Here is a 16,837-nt window from a genome sequence, read left to right on the forward strand (position 1 = left end):
AAAAACAAATATAAAAAAATTGCCAAAAAAGCACTGCACCACATTTTGCTTACATAATTTAACTAGTTTAAAAAATTAACAATTATGTTAAGAACCATATATTTTGGATGACTGTTCCTCCTTCTGTGGTACAAACTGATACAAAACATTAATAATATATTCCCATTCCACTCTGGTATTGATAATGCCATTAATAGGATATCAAACAGCACAATGTTGATGTTTGCTTCACTTGGTGTAAAAACTTGTAACAATTCCCTTATTCTTCTGAACCCCCACCTCCTCCCCAAGAGATGAGTGATGTGGTTTACCATCTTGATTGTAAGTGCAGCAGGTACTATGTAGGCCAGACACTGCACAAAATACAGAACAGAACAAATAAACACATCCATTACAGCAAAGTAATATAGTCTACAACTCCATCACAGAGAACCATGGGTTTAATGAGAGCTAGCGAGCTTTGTGAAGCCTTTCCACACTCAGAAAACTTTGTAAATACCACCAAAAGAAACATCAGGAAGGTGATGCCCCCTCCCACCTTGCTAACCCTATTCTAGAGAAGAAAACAGCCCAGAACTCCTCCAATAATTATAAAGAATAACCCTGAACCTGCAAACAAGCCTCCCATCTCAGTGAAGAGAACAACACTGGTAAAAATCAACAGGCAAGATCACCTGCCAAGTGACCAACACATTGCAACTAGAGCAGTCTCCCAGGGTTATCTGCCTCCCATGTTCAGATGATTAGCATGGCTGGTAGTTAAACAAGGGCTATGGACCACAGACCCTTAGGCAGCATCCATTAAGAAAAATGGAACAAATGCCAGTGCATCACATGGCCTGGGTTCCTAGGATTCCATAACTCACTGTTCTCAGTTCCTCGTGCCATCTAAAATAAATATATAATGACCATATGTTAGTATATTATAATTAATGTTTTTATCAGTTTGTACCACAGGAGGCATAGTCCTTCAACATGTATGGTTTTTAATGTAATTGTTCATCTATTAAGCTATTTAAATTAATGTACATTCAGTGCAATGTTGTGTGTGTGTTGTTATTTCATTTATTTATTTTTTATTTTTTGTGTAAAATTATATACTGCTTTTTTCATCGTGCCCTCCAGTTCCTACATTTAAAGAAATATAACAGATTGTAAAATCATATCTCTCTTTTTCTTACATTATACCAAGCTCTCTTGGAACTTAGGGTTCTGCAGTACCTAATTTGAAAGCCTTTGGTGTTGCTGTTGTTCATACATTTTCCTATGGAAAAATTACAGTTTTAGTCAAAACAAGATCTCTTTTGTTTTTGAATGCACAAATTCAGATAATTATGGAGAATTTTTTACATATATCACCCTATATCTAATGATACACACACACACACACACACACACACACACACACACACACACACACACACACACACACACACACACACACACACACACGTTAACTGAGAATTGTTGTTTTTGTGGTGAGTGATAATGGTAAAAAAGTTGCTCATGCAATAGTAACAGTATTTGCCATATAGTTTAAGGAAGCCACAGGCTTATGCTGCACTGGTCAAAAAAAAAAGAAGCCAAGTTGATCAGAAAACACAAATTATGTGCTTCCCTCCTCGCATAAACAACTCTTCTCTGAGGTGAGGAGAGTTGCTTATAAGTTAATCTCTCGACACTCAATCGCGAATGATTATAATATGAATTTACCCCCTGTGTATTGTCATAAATGAATCAAGTTAAAATAACTATTAATTAAAATAAGCATGTATTCAACTCTCATATCACGTCAAGGGAATCGGAAATAATCACGGAAGGACGGCGGCCATCAACCTCCAAAAACCAACCAACACCACAAGCCATCATGAGAATTGAAAAACAATTGTCGCGAAATTCTAAAAACAACGACACTAATGAATTAATTCACACATAAGTTACACTTTAAAAACGTTATTAACTTCTTCTAAGAAACCACCTTATTCAGTTTGTTACTGTGTTCGCAAAAAGTATAAAATCAATCACTGATGGACATGTGTTTCTTTTTAATGAATCCAAGGTTCTTAAATAAACAGAGTGAATATTTTAAATTATTAATTGCCAAAACATTAGAAATGAGATTAAATGTTAATTCTATTAATGTACGCAGACCTTAATTCTATTAATGTACACTGAAATTCTAAAAATGACGACACTAATAAATTAATTCACACATAAGTTAAACTTTAAAATCGTTATTAACTTCTTTTAAGAGATCACCTTATTCGGTTTGTTACCGTGTTCACAAGAAGTATAAAAGTGATTCACAAATGCTATCTCACCCGTTTTATATCAAATTAATGACACCCGACACCAGATTATTTATATAAACCAATGTATGAATTGCTATTCATGCATGCACGCAAGAGTCCACAAGTCCGAAATATTATAAGGTCTGTGTACATTAATAGAATTAACATTTAATCTCATTTCTAATGTTTTGGCAATTAATAATTTAAAATATTCACTCTGTTTATTTAAGAACCTTGGATTCATTAAAAAGAAACACATGTCCATCAGTGATTGATTTTATACTTTTTGCGAACACAGTAACAAACTGAATAAGGTGGTTTCTTAGAAGAAGTTAATAACGTTTTTAAAGTGTAACTTATGTGTGAATTTATTCATTAGTGTCGTTGTTTTTAGAATTTCGTGACAATTGTTTTTCAATTCTCATGATGGCTTGTGGTGTTGGTTGGTTTTTGGAGGTTGATGGCTGCCGTCTTTCCGTGATTATTTCCGATTCCCTTGACGTGATATGAGAGTTCAATACATGTATATTTTAATTAATAGTTATTTTAACTTGATTCATTTATGACAATACACAGGGGGTAAATTCATATTATAATCATTCGTGATTGAGTGTTGAGAGATTAACAGTCCTACTCAAAGGTATGAGGTTTTCACCTATAATTTAAATATTATACACTGATGGATCACATGATGAGTTCTCTTTCTGCTTATCTAGGATGATATTCCTCACCTCTTGGGTTCAGAGGGTTGTTTCTGTTGTAGTTTGGTTTTAGGTGCATCAGCGATTTATGCCATATTGTACTGTATATAATATGTCTGCTGGGGTCTGCTGACGAGGCTACTAGTGACGGTCGTGTTCCAAGCCGCTAAGTGGATTTTTCTTATTTATTGATTTGAAATTATTGTTTTTCTAAAACTTTTGATTTAAATTTAGTAGTATAACATTATTTTGTGATTTTTTGATTAATTTGGTGTATTTATTCTTTACTCGGCCTTGTAAAAGTATCGGTAAGGGTTTCCACGTGTTCGTAACTACCGCTACCGTTAGTAACTTTCCCGCCATTGTGATACCGTAGGTTATATACCGTACTAGATAGCGTTAGTTGAACTTCGTTAGCAGTTAAATTGTACGTTTAAATAAATACATATAACGACTTAGATTACAAACGTAATATAATTAATAACATAACATAATTAATTAATAAATTAATAGAATCATGACTCAGACCAGAGCAGCAAAGCAAAAGGCTCAAGCTAATGGAAGTGCTGTGGCTCAGAGCAGAACTGAAGGGGGCAGTTGTCCTCTGACTCACAGCCTTATAAAATGCACTGTTTGCTTGATGTTTGCAGAGCAATCGGGTACGGGACATGATACTGCCAAGGGGGATGTCTTTGTGTGTGCGCGATGCAAGGAGTGTATCGATATCAGGCAACAACTCGGCGTTCTTATGGGCCTATATGAGAGCTTGAAGGACAGGGTGGATGCCCTCGAAAAAACTGAATTGAGGGGCCCATCAAGCTCTCAGCTGCCCACATCAACGCCAGAGCTTGCACTTGGGCATCGCGTGACACAGAGACAACCCCCAAGGCAGAATGCGCTGGTCCCGAAGGAACTAGTAGTTGTTGGTGACTCTATTGTCAGGGAAACGGGGAACATGCTTTGTAAAAAAGATAGGTGGAACAGGACCAGGGTATGTCTGCCAGGGGCAAAGGTTGATGATGTTGTAGAGCGAATATCATCTTTTAAGGGCACAAAAGGTGATATAGTTGTACACGTTGGCACTAATAATATTAAGAGTAGGAGACCGGCAGAATTACTTAACAAGTACAGGTCACTGTTGAACAAAAGCCGAGAATTAGGGTTGAATTTGAAAGTGTCTGCAATTCTGCCCAGACACGATAGGAGGGAGTATATGATGAGAGCCTTGTCGATCAATTCGGCCCTGGAAAGATTGTGCAAGGCTCAAGGGGTAGAATTTTTTTCAGCCTGGACTGTACTTGTTAACAGGAGAGATTGCTTCTACAGGGATGGGATACACTTAAATAGAAAGGGTGCAAGAATATTTGCTGATGCTATCGAGGCAGTGTTAGGTGGGTCGGAAAACTGCTAGCTTGGGGGGAGACAAAGACCAATAGATTGACAGTAGCCACTGGCAGAGGTGAAAGAGATTCTTGCACTGCTTCTATTAGAATGAGCAGAAGCCTGAAAAACAAGATGCATGGTATTTCAGAGACTGCTGGGAGCCATTGCGGTACAAGTAAACACATGGGTTGTGTTAGGGTAGCTAAGAATAGAAACAGGTGCAGGTATACTTGCGTGTACACCAATGCTAGGAGTTTAGTAAATAAATTTGATGAATTTGAGGTATTGCTCAAAACATCGAAGGCAGATATTGTTGGGATATCAGAGACGTGGTGTCACACAGATATAAGGGATGCGGAACTGCAATTTGGGGAGTACAACGTCTACAGAAAGGATAGACAGGATAGGAAGGGGGGAGGTGTTATGCTATTAGTTCAGAAACACATAAAAACCAAGGAAGTGAAGCCAGTCGACATCGCTGGACAGTGCAGTGTGGAGTCAGTTTGGTGTAACATAAACATTGGGAGATCAAAATTGAGAGTAGGAGTGTGCTATAGGCCTAATGACTCTGATGAGTATAATAAGGAACTGTACAGGGAAATAGAGTGGGCCAGTAAATCAGAGTGTCTTATAATGGGAGATTTTAATTTCCCAGATATTGACTGGAATTTGGGGGCTGGTTACTCACACACTAGCAGGGCTTTTGTGGATTTATTGGATGATTGTTTTCTACATCAGCATGTTCGGGAGGCAACTAGAGGGAGTAATACTCTTGATTTGATTATCAGCAGTGATTCTTCATGCATTAAGAATCTGCAGATAAATGAACCACTAGGTGGCAGTGATCACAGTGTGCTGAAGTGGGATTTACTCAAAGAGGTAACTACCATTAGGGGTAAAGGGAAGGGTTATTGCTTCCGTAAAGGCGACTACGATGGACTGAGACAGTATTTAAATTCTATACAGTGGGACCAACTGATGATGTTACCAACAGTAAATTCAAAATGGGAAGCATTCAAAGAACTTATCTTGGAAGCTACTAGGCTTTACATACCAACTAAGAAATATTGTTCAAGGTTTAGGCCAAAATGGATGTCAGATGAACTAATGAGGCATATGGCAGAGAAGAAAAATGCATGGGATACATACAAATTAACACATGACACAGAAGCCTATGATAGATACAAGTTGATATGCAACCAAGTTACAAAGGAGGTTAGGCAGGCGAAGGCAGATTACGAGAAATCCTTGGCAAGGGATGCAAAGAAAAACAGCAAAGAGTTCTTTACTTATGTAAACTCTAGAAGGAAAGGGATGAATCAGATTGGTCCACTTGATATTGATGGGTCAAGTGTTGATGATCCTGCTCAGGTAGCTAACAAACTAAATGAATATTTTGCATCGACATTCACACATGAGGAGTTATTCAGCGAGGGGAATGACAGAGGTGTATTCAACTCTAGCAGTAAGCTACAGAATCTTGAAATAACTGGGAGTAAAGTGGAGGAGAAACTGTTGAAGATAAACACAAGAAAGGCACCCGGGGTGGATGGGATCTATCCAGTTATATTAAAGGAGGCAGCAAAGGAAGTAAGCAAACCCTTAGCCATAATTATGAGAGCTTCCTTGGACTCAGGGGAGGTACCCATGGACTGGAAATGTGCAAATGTGACCCCAATTCACAAAGGAGGATCAAAGGCTGACACAAGTAATTATAGACCTGTGAGCTTAACTTCTGTTCCAGGAAAATCGATGGAGGCACTGGTTAAAGAAGCACTGCAGGATCATTTAGACAAGACTTCAGTTATAGCTCAGACACAGCATGGTTTTGTTAAGGGGAAGTCTTGCCTGACCAACTTGATTGGATACTATGATGCAGTCACAAAAGAACTGGATGCAGGGAATAACTTTGATATTATATACTTGGATCTTAGAAAGGCTTTTGATACTGTTGCACATGGAAGACTGCTACACAAATTGGAGCAGTGTGACATTGGAGGCAAATTGCTGCTATGGATAAAGGGGTGGTTGAGGGGGAGAAGACAGAGAGTGGTAATCAATGGACACTGCTCATCATTGACTGATGTTATTAGTGGAGTCCCTCAGGGCTCAGTGTTGGGTCCATTATTGTTTTCTGTATTTATAAATGATATTGATGATGGCATATTCGGCTTAATGTCCAAGTTTGCAGACGATACAAAGGTTGGCAGGGTTGTCAAGGACACTACTGACACTATGCTGCTGCAACAGGATCTGGAAAGGTTGAGCAGATGGGCTGAGAGGTGGCAAATGAAGTTTAACATTGACAAATGTAAAGTACTACATATGGGAAACAGCAACCCCAGAGCAACGTATCAACTCTGTGGTACTACACTGACAGTGGTAGAGAATGAAAGGGACTTGGGGGTGGTTGTGCAGGCAGATATGAAGTTCTCTGAGCAGTGCAGACGGGCTGCAAGAGTAGCTCATGGAGTATTGTCAATGATATACAGGAATTTTTCCAGCAGGGATAAGGAGGTGATTATTCCATTGTATAAGGCGATGGTCAGGCCACACCTAGAGTACTGTATACAGGTCTGGAGGCCTCATTTCAAGAAGGATGTAGAGCTGCTGGAACGAGTACAGAGAAGGGCAACAAGATTAGTGAATGGAACAAAGGGGTGCTCTTACGAAGAAAGGCTTAAGTTTTGCAAATTACAGTGTCTGGAGACTAGGCACCAGCGAGGTGATCTGATAGAGGTGTATAAAGCCTTGAATGGTTTAAGCATGCTCAATGCTGATGGGATTCTTCCTCTAGCTCAGAAAAATCACCTGAGAGGGCATAAATTCAAATTGAGGAAAGACAGATGTAGGATAGACGTGCGGAAATTTGCCTTTAGCCAGCGGGTGGTTGGTTGGTGGAACAGACTTCCATCCCTTGTGGTGGAGGTTGATAGCCTAAATAAGTTTAAGGCTCAGCTGGACAGGTATCTTGAACGAACAGAGGGGTGAAGTGGAAGTGGGGTTTTTTTTTTTTTTGGCTGATGCTGCATAAGCTTGCTTTCTTGCATCAAATGCCTATGGTAATGCTAATGTCTGTAAATGGCATGTGTTCTGTTGTTGATTTGGCACCTCCGTAGGCAGGAGCAGCAGTGCGTAGCACACGCTTCTTGATTAGACAGGAGTTCAAGCCTGTAAACACCAAATACGGAGGATGCAGAAAGGTCAGAGAATGATCACCGCATATCCCCGGAGCAATATGGCCTTAGTTGCTAATGCTCCTAAAAACCAAATAACAAATAACAAACGTAGTTGATTTGTCTTTCTGCTGGGTGAGAACCAGAGTTTCCAGAAGAAAAAATCATGGTACCCTCGCTTCAGACAGACTAACTTAGCTACATTGTGAAAATGGCCCATAAAAATTCCTTGCATCATTGACAAGATTCAAACTTGGGTCTTTTCCATCCAGTGTGGAGAGGACAGTGATTATGCCAACTGTGCTACCTGTGAGGATCGGTTCAGAAGGAAACCAATTTAAAAATGATGCTTTTTACATTTGAAAGTGGAAGTTAATCAAGAAAATAATTATACAAAGAAGCTTGAACCATTATTACAATCCATACTTTCAAATAAACAGATAATTATTACACAGGTAATAATAAATGAATAAATAAGTAATAATTATTATTGCAATGTATTATTTCACATTAAAAAAATAGACAATAATACCGTAATAATCATTATTACACGAGGATCAAAATTATATTGAAATAGATAATCTCTGGGTTTAAAAATTGTTAGCTAAATTTATTTATATTTAAATTAATACAACTTCTTTTTGCTCTTAATGAGTTTATATGTATAGCCATTACTTACTTCCCATACTATCTAACTATATAATTTTCAGTTTATGCTTTTTTAAAGTTTTGCTTATCCATGCCACCAAGAAAAGCAACCAGTAATTAATTATATTTGTTGCAGTGAGGAATATTATATAGATCAATAACCCACGGCTCATAGACTTATATCCAGCCTACAGAAAGATTCCTTTTGTTTCACCACAACCTTGGTTGCATGCATATTTTTTCTCATAAGAAACCAAACTAGTTTATCCCCATAGCAAACTCAGTTTCTGCAGCTTCACTTGTTATTGTTGTCATATAATACAGTACACAGTTATTCATGCTGCATGTTTGAATCCATGTGTGCACCAATATATGTATAGTAACGTTCTTATGTTTTCTATCTTGTAAACTCCTCTAACTCTCTGTGGCCATCCACGTAGAGGTATTTTTTTTTTTTTTTTTTTTAAGGTTAGGCAAATTGTGTTCTGGACATATTTTTTTTTTATCATACTTCAGCTGAATTTTTTGAATTTGTTGTTAAAATTGAACTAAGTATTACCATTTAGATTTTTATTTAATTTCTAAATTAAAATTTTGCTTAATCAACTGCTTTTATCTCAATGGGAAAGTTGTTCCTGTCTTCAGTTTAGTCTAAAAACCTCATCGCTGTATTTCTAAAATGAACATAAACCAATTTTACTTGAAGAAAACAAAACAAAATTAATCTTTTAAATTAAAATTTTGCCTAATCAACTGCCTTTTTCTCAATGGGAAAGCTACTCTGTCTTCAGTTTAATCTAAAAACATCATCACTGTACTCTGAAATGAACATAAACAATTTTACTTGACAAAAATCAAAACAAACACAACACTATATTTTTCCGTGTTGTATCTCCACATGCTATGAGTGTTGTATTATTATTTATTGTATTTTTTTTAAAATTCTTTCTTCAAATAAAATGTTTTATGCTCTTTTCAGAAATACACAAATGATGTTTTTGGATTTGACCATGGACAGGAAATAACTTTTCCACCAAGAAAAAAGGCAGTCGATTAGGCAAAATTTTAATTAGAAATTGTAAAATATAAATGGTAATATGTAGTCTTGACATCAAATTAAAAAATTTCAACCCAAATACAAAAAAAAAAAAAAAAAAAAAGTCCAAACAACAAATAACCTAAAAATAAGTGAGTAGACCCCAGTGACTTTTAAATTGAATGCACTGCATAGTTTACAATTTATGTAAGAAAATTTCACCATGGAAGCTGCATTACATTCTTTTCCTTACATTACAGTAACTACTCACTTTGTGAGGTGTCTGTTGGAGAAGGTGGTGTAGTTAAACAAAGGCGTCTTCCTGACCAGTTGCAAAACTTGGCAGAACGTATTGGTTTAAGCAGCCGCTACTACCTCAAGAACAATTCTTCCACAGAACCACTTGTACCTGATGATTTGGCAGCAGTAAGTATATTTTCCTTCAAGTTATGTTTTTACTTGTTGTATATATCAAATATTTTTAGAAAGTGAGGGTATATAAGTGAAGATATACAAGTGGAGACATAACAGATTTTGGACCCTCCACAGAATTTTTGAATGCTCTTACTCTAACAACTATTTCAAATCATTTTACATGTAAGTTATTACCTCCTCTCCCCACTGTTGTAGCAGATGTGGTGGCATACTAGCCATGCTAGTATGCTACCACATCTGCTTGGCTAGTATGGTGGCATACTAGCCATGCTAGTATGCCACCACATTCGGAAAACTGCTAGCTTGGGGGGAGACAAAGACCAATAGATTGACAGTAGCCACTGGCAGAGGTGAAAGAGATTCTTGCACTGCTTCTATTAGAATGAGCAGAAGCCTGAAAAACAAGATGCATGGTATTTCAGAGACTGCTGGGAGCCATTGCGGTACAAGTAAACACATGGGTTGTGTTAGGGTAGCTAAGAATAGAAACAGGTGCAGGTATACTTGCGTGTACACCAATGCTAGGAGTTTAGTAAATAAATTTGATGAATTTGAGGTATTGCTCAAAACATCAAAGGCAGATATTGTTGGGATATCAGAGACGTGGTGTCACACAGATATAAGGGATGCAGAACTGCAATTTGGGGAGTACAACGTCTACAGAAAGGATAGACAGGATAGGAAGGGGGGAGGGGTTATGCTATTAGTTAAGAAACACATAAAAACCAAGGAAGTGAAGCCAGTCGACATCGCTGGACAGTGCAGTGTTGAGTCAGTTTGGTGTGACATAAACATTGGGAGATCAAAATTGAGAGTAGGAGTGTGCTATAGGCCTAATGACTCTGATGAGTATAATAAGGAACTGTACAGGGAAATAGAGTGGGCCAGTAAATCAGAGAGTCTTATAATGGGAGATTTTAATTTCCCAGATATTGACTGGAATTTGGGGGCTGGTTACTCACACACTAGCAGGGCTTTTGTGGATTTATTGGATGATTGTTTTCTACATCAGCATGTTCAGGGGGCAACTAGAGGGAGTAATACTCTTGATTTGATTATCAGCAGTGATTCTTCATGCATTAAGAATCTGCAGATAAATGAACCACTAGGTGGCAGTGATCACAGTGTGCTGAAGTGGGATTTACTGAAAGAGGTAACTACCATTAGGGGTAAAGGGAAGGGTTATTGCTTCCGTAAAGGCGACTACGATGGACTGAGACAGTATTTAAATTCTATACAGTGGGACCAACTGATGATGTTACCAACAGCAAATTCAAAATGGGAAGCATTCAAAGAACTTATCTTGGAAGCTACTAGGCTTTACATACCAACTAAGAAATATTGTTCAAGATTTAGGCCAAAATGGATGTCAGATGAACTAATGAGGCATATGGCAGAGAAGAAAAATGCATGGGATACTTACAAATTAACACATGACACAGAAGCCTATGATAGATACAAGTTGATATGCAACCAAGTTACAAAGGAGGTTAGGCAGGCGAAGGCAGATTACGAGAAATCCTTGGCAAGGGATGCAAAGAAAAACAGCAAAGAGTTCTTTACTTATGTAAACTCTAGAAGGAAGGGGATGAATCAGATTGGTCCACTTGATATTGATGGGTCAACTGTTGATGATCCTGCTCAGGTAGCTAACAAACTAAATGAATATTTTGCATCAACATTCACACATGAGGAGTTATTCAGCAAGGGAAATGCCAGAGGTGTATTCAACTCTAGCAGTAAGCTACAGAATCTTGAAATAACTGGGAGTAAAGTGGAGGAGAAACTGTTGAAGATAAACACAAGAAAGGCACCCGGGGTGGATGGGATCTATCCAGTTATATTAAAGGAGGCAGCAAAGGAAGTAAGCAAACCCTTAGCCATAGTTATGAGAGCTTCCTTGGACTCAGGGGAGGTACCCATGGACTGGAAATGTGCAAATGTGACCCCAATTCACAAAGGAGGATCAAAGGCTGAAACAAGTAATTATAGACCTGTGAGCTTAACTTCTGTTCCAGGAAAATTAATGGAGGCACTGGTTAAAGAAGCACTGCAGGATCATTTAGACAAGACTTCAGTTATAGCTGAGACACAGCATGGTTTTGTTAAGGGGAAGTCTTGCCTGACCAACTTGATTGGATACTATGATGCAGTCACAAAAGAGCTGGATGCAGGGAATAACTTTGATATTATATACTTGGATCTTAGAAAGGCTTTTGATACTGTTGCACATGGAAGACTGCTACACAAATTGGAGCAGTGTAACATTGGAGGCAAATTGCTGCTATGGATAAAGGGGTGGTTGAGGGGGGGAGAAGACAGAGAGTGGTAATCAATGGACACTGCTCATCGTGGACTGATGTTATTAGTGGAGTCCCTCAGGGCTCAGTGTTGGGTCCATTGTTGTTTTCTGTATTTATAAATGATATTGATGATGGTATATCAAGCTTAATGTCCAAGTTTGCAGATGATACAAAGGTTGGCAGGGTTGTCAAGGACACTACTGACACTATGCTGCTGCAACAGGATCTGGAAAGGTTGAGCAGATGGGCTGAGAGGTGGCAAATGAAGTTTAACATTGACAAATGTAAAGTACTACACATGGGAAACAGCAACCCCAGAGCAACGTATCAACTCTGTGGTACTACACTGACAGTGGTAGAGAATGAAAGGGACTTGGGGGTGATTGTGCAGGCAGATATGAAGTTCTCTGAGCAGTGCAGATGGGCTGCAAGAGTAGCTCATGGAGTATTGTCAATGATATACAGGAATTTTTCCAGCAGGGATAAGGAGGTGATTATTCCATTGTATAAGGCGATGGTCAGGCCACACCTAGAGTACTGTATACAGGTCTGGAGGCCTCATTTCAAATAGGATGTAGAGCTGCTGGAACGAGTGCAGAGAAGGGCAACAAGATTAGTGAATGGAACAAAGGGGTGCTCTTACAAAGAAAGGCTTATGTTTTGCAAATTACAGTGTCTGGAGACTAGGCACCAGCGAGGTGATCTGATAGAGGTGTATAAAGCCTTGAATGGTTTAAGCATGCTCAATGCTGATGGGATTCTTCCTCTAGCTCAGAAAAATCACCTGAGAGGGCATAAATTCAAATTGAGGAAAGACAGATGTAGGATAGACGTGCGGAAATTTGCCTTTAGCCAGCGGGTGGTTGGTTGGTTGGTTGGTGGAACAGACTGCCATCCCTTGTGGTGGAGGTTGATAGCCTAAATAAGTTTAAGGCTCAGCTGGACAGGTATTTTGAACGAACAGAGGGGTGAAGTGGAAGTGGGTTTTTTTTTTTTTTTTTTTGCTGATGCTGCATAAGCTTGCTTTCTTGCATCAAATGCCTCTACTAATGCTAATGCTACTGGACACACATTCAAGCAGGTGTGACTGATAAACTATTTGGCAGAGAAAATTGGAATTGAAGTTTTGAGCAAAGCGATTAGTATCCTATATGAGGAGTGACACCATATTGTAAAAAGCAAAATATCGTGTATCACATTACTCTGTTGTTATCATTTATTAATAATTTAGACTGTCAGCATGTGTTATTAACATGCAGTAGTAACCAAATATCTTAAGGTTCCCCAGTAATGGTTTTCGAAAAAAGAAGTAGGTCAGGAGGGGAGTATTGGCAGCACTAACCTCAATTCTAATTACATTTTGCAGTTTTGCCTAAGTACCCTTCCATTCAGAGTAAAATGGGCATTATTCTTCCAAAAAACATTAATGGGTGTTGTTAATCTACTTCAGGTAATGCTAAATACATTGCAAAACTGAAATGTTTGTTGGCATCCTCTTCCTGTACCACTTATTAATACATTAAACTAATTAATACATTATTACAGTGCAGAGTAAGAATGTTTTCACAGTTACTCATAAAATCTTTTCCATGGCATTGAATTGAACAATTGAAAAAAAACACCAAATCCACTTTAATTGGATTGTGTTTTGATGTGATATTTTTGATCTTATCAACTTCAAATGGCTGAAGTTTTTTCCTAAGATCAAGTTCACCTACTTAATCAATACGTAGTAAGGTGAACATTAACAGAGGCATATGATGCAAGAAAGCAAGTTTGTACAGCATTAGCCAAAAAAAGAAAAGAAAAAAACTTCCCATTTCACCCATCCATTCACTCCAAAAGTTTGTCCACTTCTTCCTTGAATTTATTTAAGCTGTCAACGATGAATGGAAGTTTGTTCCAGCAATCAACTACCCACTGGCTAAAGGCAAATTTCCACACATCTATTCTACAACTGTCTTTCCTCAATATGAGTTTCTATCCTCTCAGATCTGTAATCTGAGCAACAGGAAGAATCCCATCAGTATTGAGCCTGCTCAAACCATTCAGATGCCTAGTCTCCAGATACTGCAATTTGTAGAACTTAAGCCTTCCCTTGTAAGAGCACCCCTTTTTTTCCTCCCTCACCAGTCTTGTTGCATACTAGTTAAGTGCGAAGGAGAGGAAAATTATAGTACAGGAATGATCACCTGACTGATACCATTGTTATATTAATATTGGCAAGCTGTAAAAATATCAGGTATGAATACATAATAATAAAGTATGAATATATAGTTACTGTAAATATTACTGCTAACTGCTTGAAACCATTAGTGCCACCTAGTAATCAGAACTGCAACTACAGCAGTTTGATCTCTTTATATCTCAATAACTGTGTTTAGTTTCAACTTTTCTATCCATGTTTATGAGATGAATAACGATTCAGGGTGTTAAGAAAATAATTTAAAATTAGGTGAAATTGTATGTAGCAAAATAACCACTCTTTTTTTTTTTTTTTTTCGTTGATTGACTCAGTAGAAACACAGTTAGATTATGTTACATTTGGGGAAAAAAAATAAAATATTCTAAGGTTTGAATGGTAAACAACCATAAACTTAAGTTTAATAAGTTAAAAAGCAATTTGTTTTTAGTACTTATTTTATTTTATTTTGTGATAGCATAGTTTGTTGAACCTCCTCCCACCACCCCCTCTACCAGTGTAAACAGTTGAATGATAAATATCTGGTTTGGCTTAGGTTTATTGATGTAAAATTAAACACTACTAATTAAATTATTTAAATCTTTCTCAATTTTTTATTATATTTCACAAATACTAACAAAATCTGCCACTATGTAACCTCTCAGTAGTTGGAATGCTCAACAGTGTAAACCTGAATCTTGTTCTACAATGTTACTTTCTTATAATTCACTGCACCAATGTTTCCTACCCATAAAGTACTCATTCAGAATAAAATTAATATTAATAAACATGAAATAGAATTTACATGTGCATACTTCAAAAAGTTAATGCAAAAATACTATTTTGAGTATTTTGGCAGAGATTTTTATTGTATGAATAACTTGGATTCATTATTGCAATGATTGTCTAACAATTATTACAAGACACTAATAACGTACCTATCACCATGTATTCTGGCATATAAGTTAACCCTTGAAGCACAAAAAATCATCTAAAATTTTAAGTTTGACTTATATTCCAAGTATAAAATCCAATGCTTCGTTTATGGCATGCACTTAGGATTAGAAAGACAGGAATACCAAAAAAAAAAAAAAAAAGAATATATTTGCACAAATATTCATTGTTGCTTACCATTTAAAATCTCAGGATTTTTTTCATATTCATCAAACAAAATTAGTTTGTGAAATTTATTCAGCATTATCTTTTTGGGTTTATTTTTCAGCAGCCCAAAAAAGTCAATTTCTTATAACAAACCACTTTCATATTGAGGCACTGTTTGCATGAAACCAATTTGCAGTACACTGCAGGCAACAAAGACTGGCTCTGTTACGTAATCAAACCCTCCCCCCATGTACGCAATAATATCCATAACAATGATGGCACATCACCTATGCCTGCTTTTGCTTTCTTAATCCTCTACATAAGGGAGTACTGTACTGTGCAGTGTAATAAAATGTTCCTATGTAAACTTTTAAAGAGAGAGATAAAATAATTGAATTAAAAAGTAGACAATGGTTCTTAATTTTACTTTAATCACCATTATGCTAGATGACTTATGTCAAAATATACAGTATATGGTTGTGATAATGTTAAAGGAGATACATAAGATATCATAAGTCAGAAAAACTGAATATTACAAACAGATATTTCCAAAAGTCAGTGTGAAACCATAATTTATGACATGCTAGTTTAAACTCAGAGTATGCATAACAGTTAAGGTTACCTATATGGTCAGGGGTTACACAACGTGAAGGAAATGGGCTGCAGGTTGGACACTCCGGCATCATGGCAGTGAGTAGATCAACACATAGTCGAATATCCAAATTGGTTGCATCATTTACACAAATCCAGATACCATTAGATTATGCAATCATAGTTTGCCGGGCGCCTCTGTAGCCAGGTGGGCAGGAGCAGTAGTGCGTAGTACACGCTTCTTGATTAGACCGGGGTTCGAGCCCATGACCACCAAATACGGAGGATGCGGAAAGGTCAGGGAATGACCACCACATACTCCGGAGCAATATGGCCTTAGTTGCTAATGCTCCTAAAAACCAAATAACAACAACATACTTTGCCAATGCACAATTTCCAAAGGTGGTAATTGACATAGTGTACCATCTGCTTGCAGCCACTGCACATTCAAGAAAGTGTTGTTGAATTAATGATCCTGTGTGTCTAATAAGAGTTGTTTCTGGCAATGAAAATCAGCTTTACTTCAGCCACTGTATCAGATGGCATCCCATATTATTACTCTGACCTCATAAACTGGGCTAAATGCCTGAAATAGAGATATATCTGCAACTCCAATCATTTGTAATGTGTTTTAAATTTTAGTTGATGAGCTTAAGCTTTTGTAACACCCCTAACACATAAAAAAAAAAAAAAAACATGCTCTTCTAATACATCTATACATAGTACATACCACTTTACCTGACTGAATATTTATTTTGTTCTGACTGGACGTATACAGAAAATTCATCAGTCAAAGAAACCTTGGTTACTGTCGACAGTGCATATGCATTGAATCAGCATGATGAAGTACTAAAGAGAATTTTACCAACTATAGATTATTTGGTATAGTTTGGTAGGCTGTTTGAGTTTTTTTTTTTGCACTGACTGCATTTGGTTACAGTGTACTGGTTTATTGGGCATTATATCTATACAAGTGTATGTTTAGAGGCT

The 16,837-nt window shown here is 37.4% G+C and overlaps 1 protein-coding gene across 5 annotated transcripts in view; it reads left to right on the forward strand.

Moving 5' to 3' along the window:
• The window catches only part of LOC150083512 (rap guanine nucleotide exchange factor 2-like), a 471,197-nt gene that overhangs the window by 371,378 nt on the left and 82,982 nt on the right, over nucleotides 1-16,837 (forward strand). For all 5 annotated transcript variants that reach the window (XM_090378045.1, XM_090378046.1, XM_090378048.1 and 2 more), the window contains one exon: nucleotides 9,496-9,661. In XM_090378045.1, coding sequence (XP_090234171.1) covers nucleotides 9,496-9,661 — 166 coding nt within the window. The remainder of the gene's footprint in view (nucleotides 1-9,495; nucleotides 9,662-16,837) is intronic.

The sequence above is a fragment of the Mastigoproctus giganteus genome, chromosome 7 (assembly GCF_048544385.1).
Source record: "Mastigoproctus giganteus isolate SK-2022 chromosome 7, ASM4854438v1, whole genome shotgun sequence".
NCBI lineage: Eukaryota > Metazoa > Arthropoda > Arachnida > Uropygi > Thelyphonidae > Mastigoproctus > Mastigoproctus giganteus.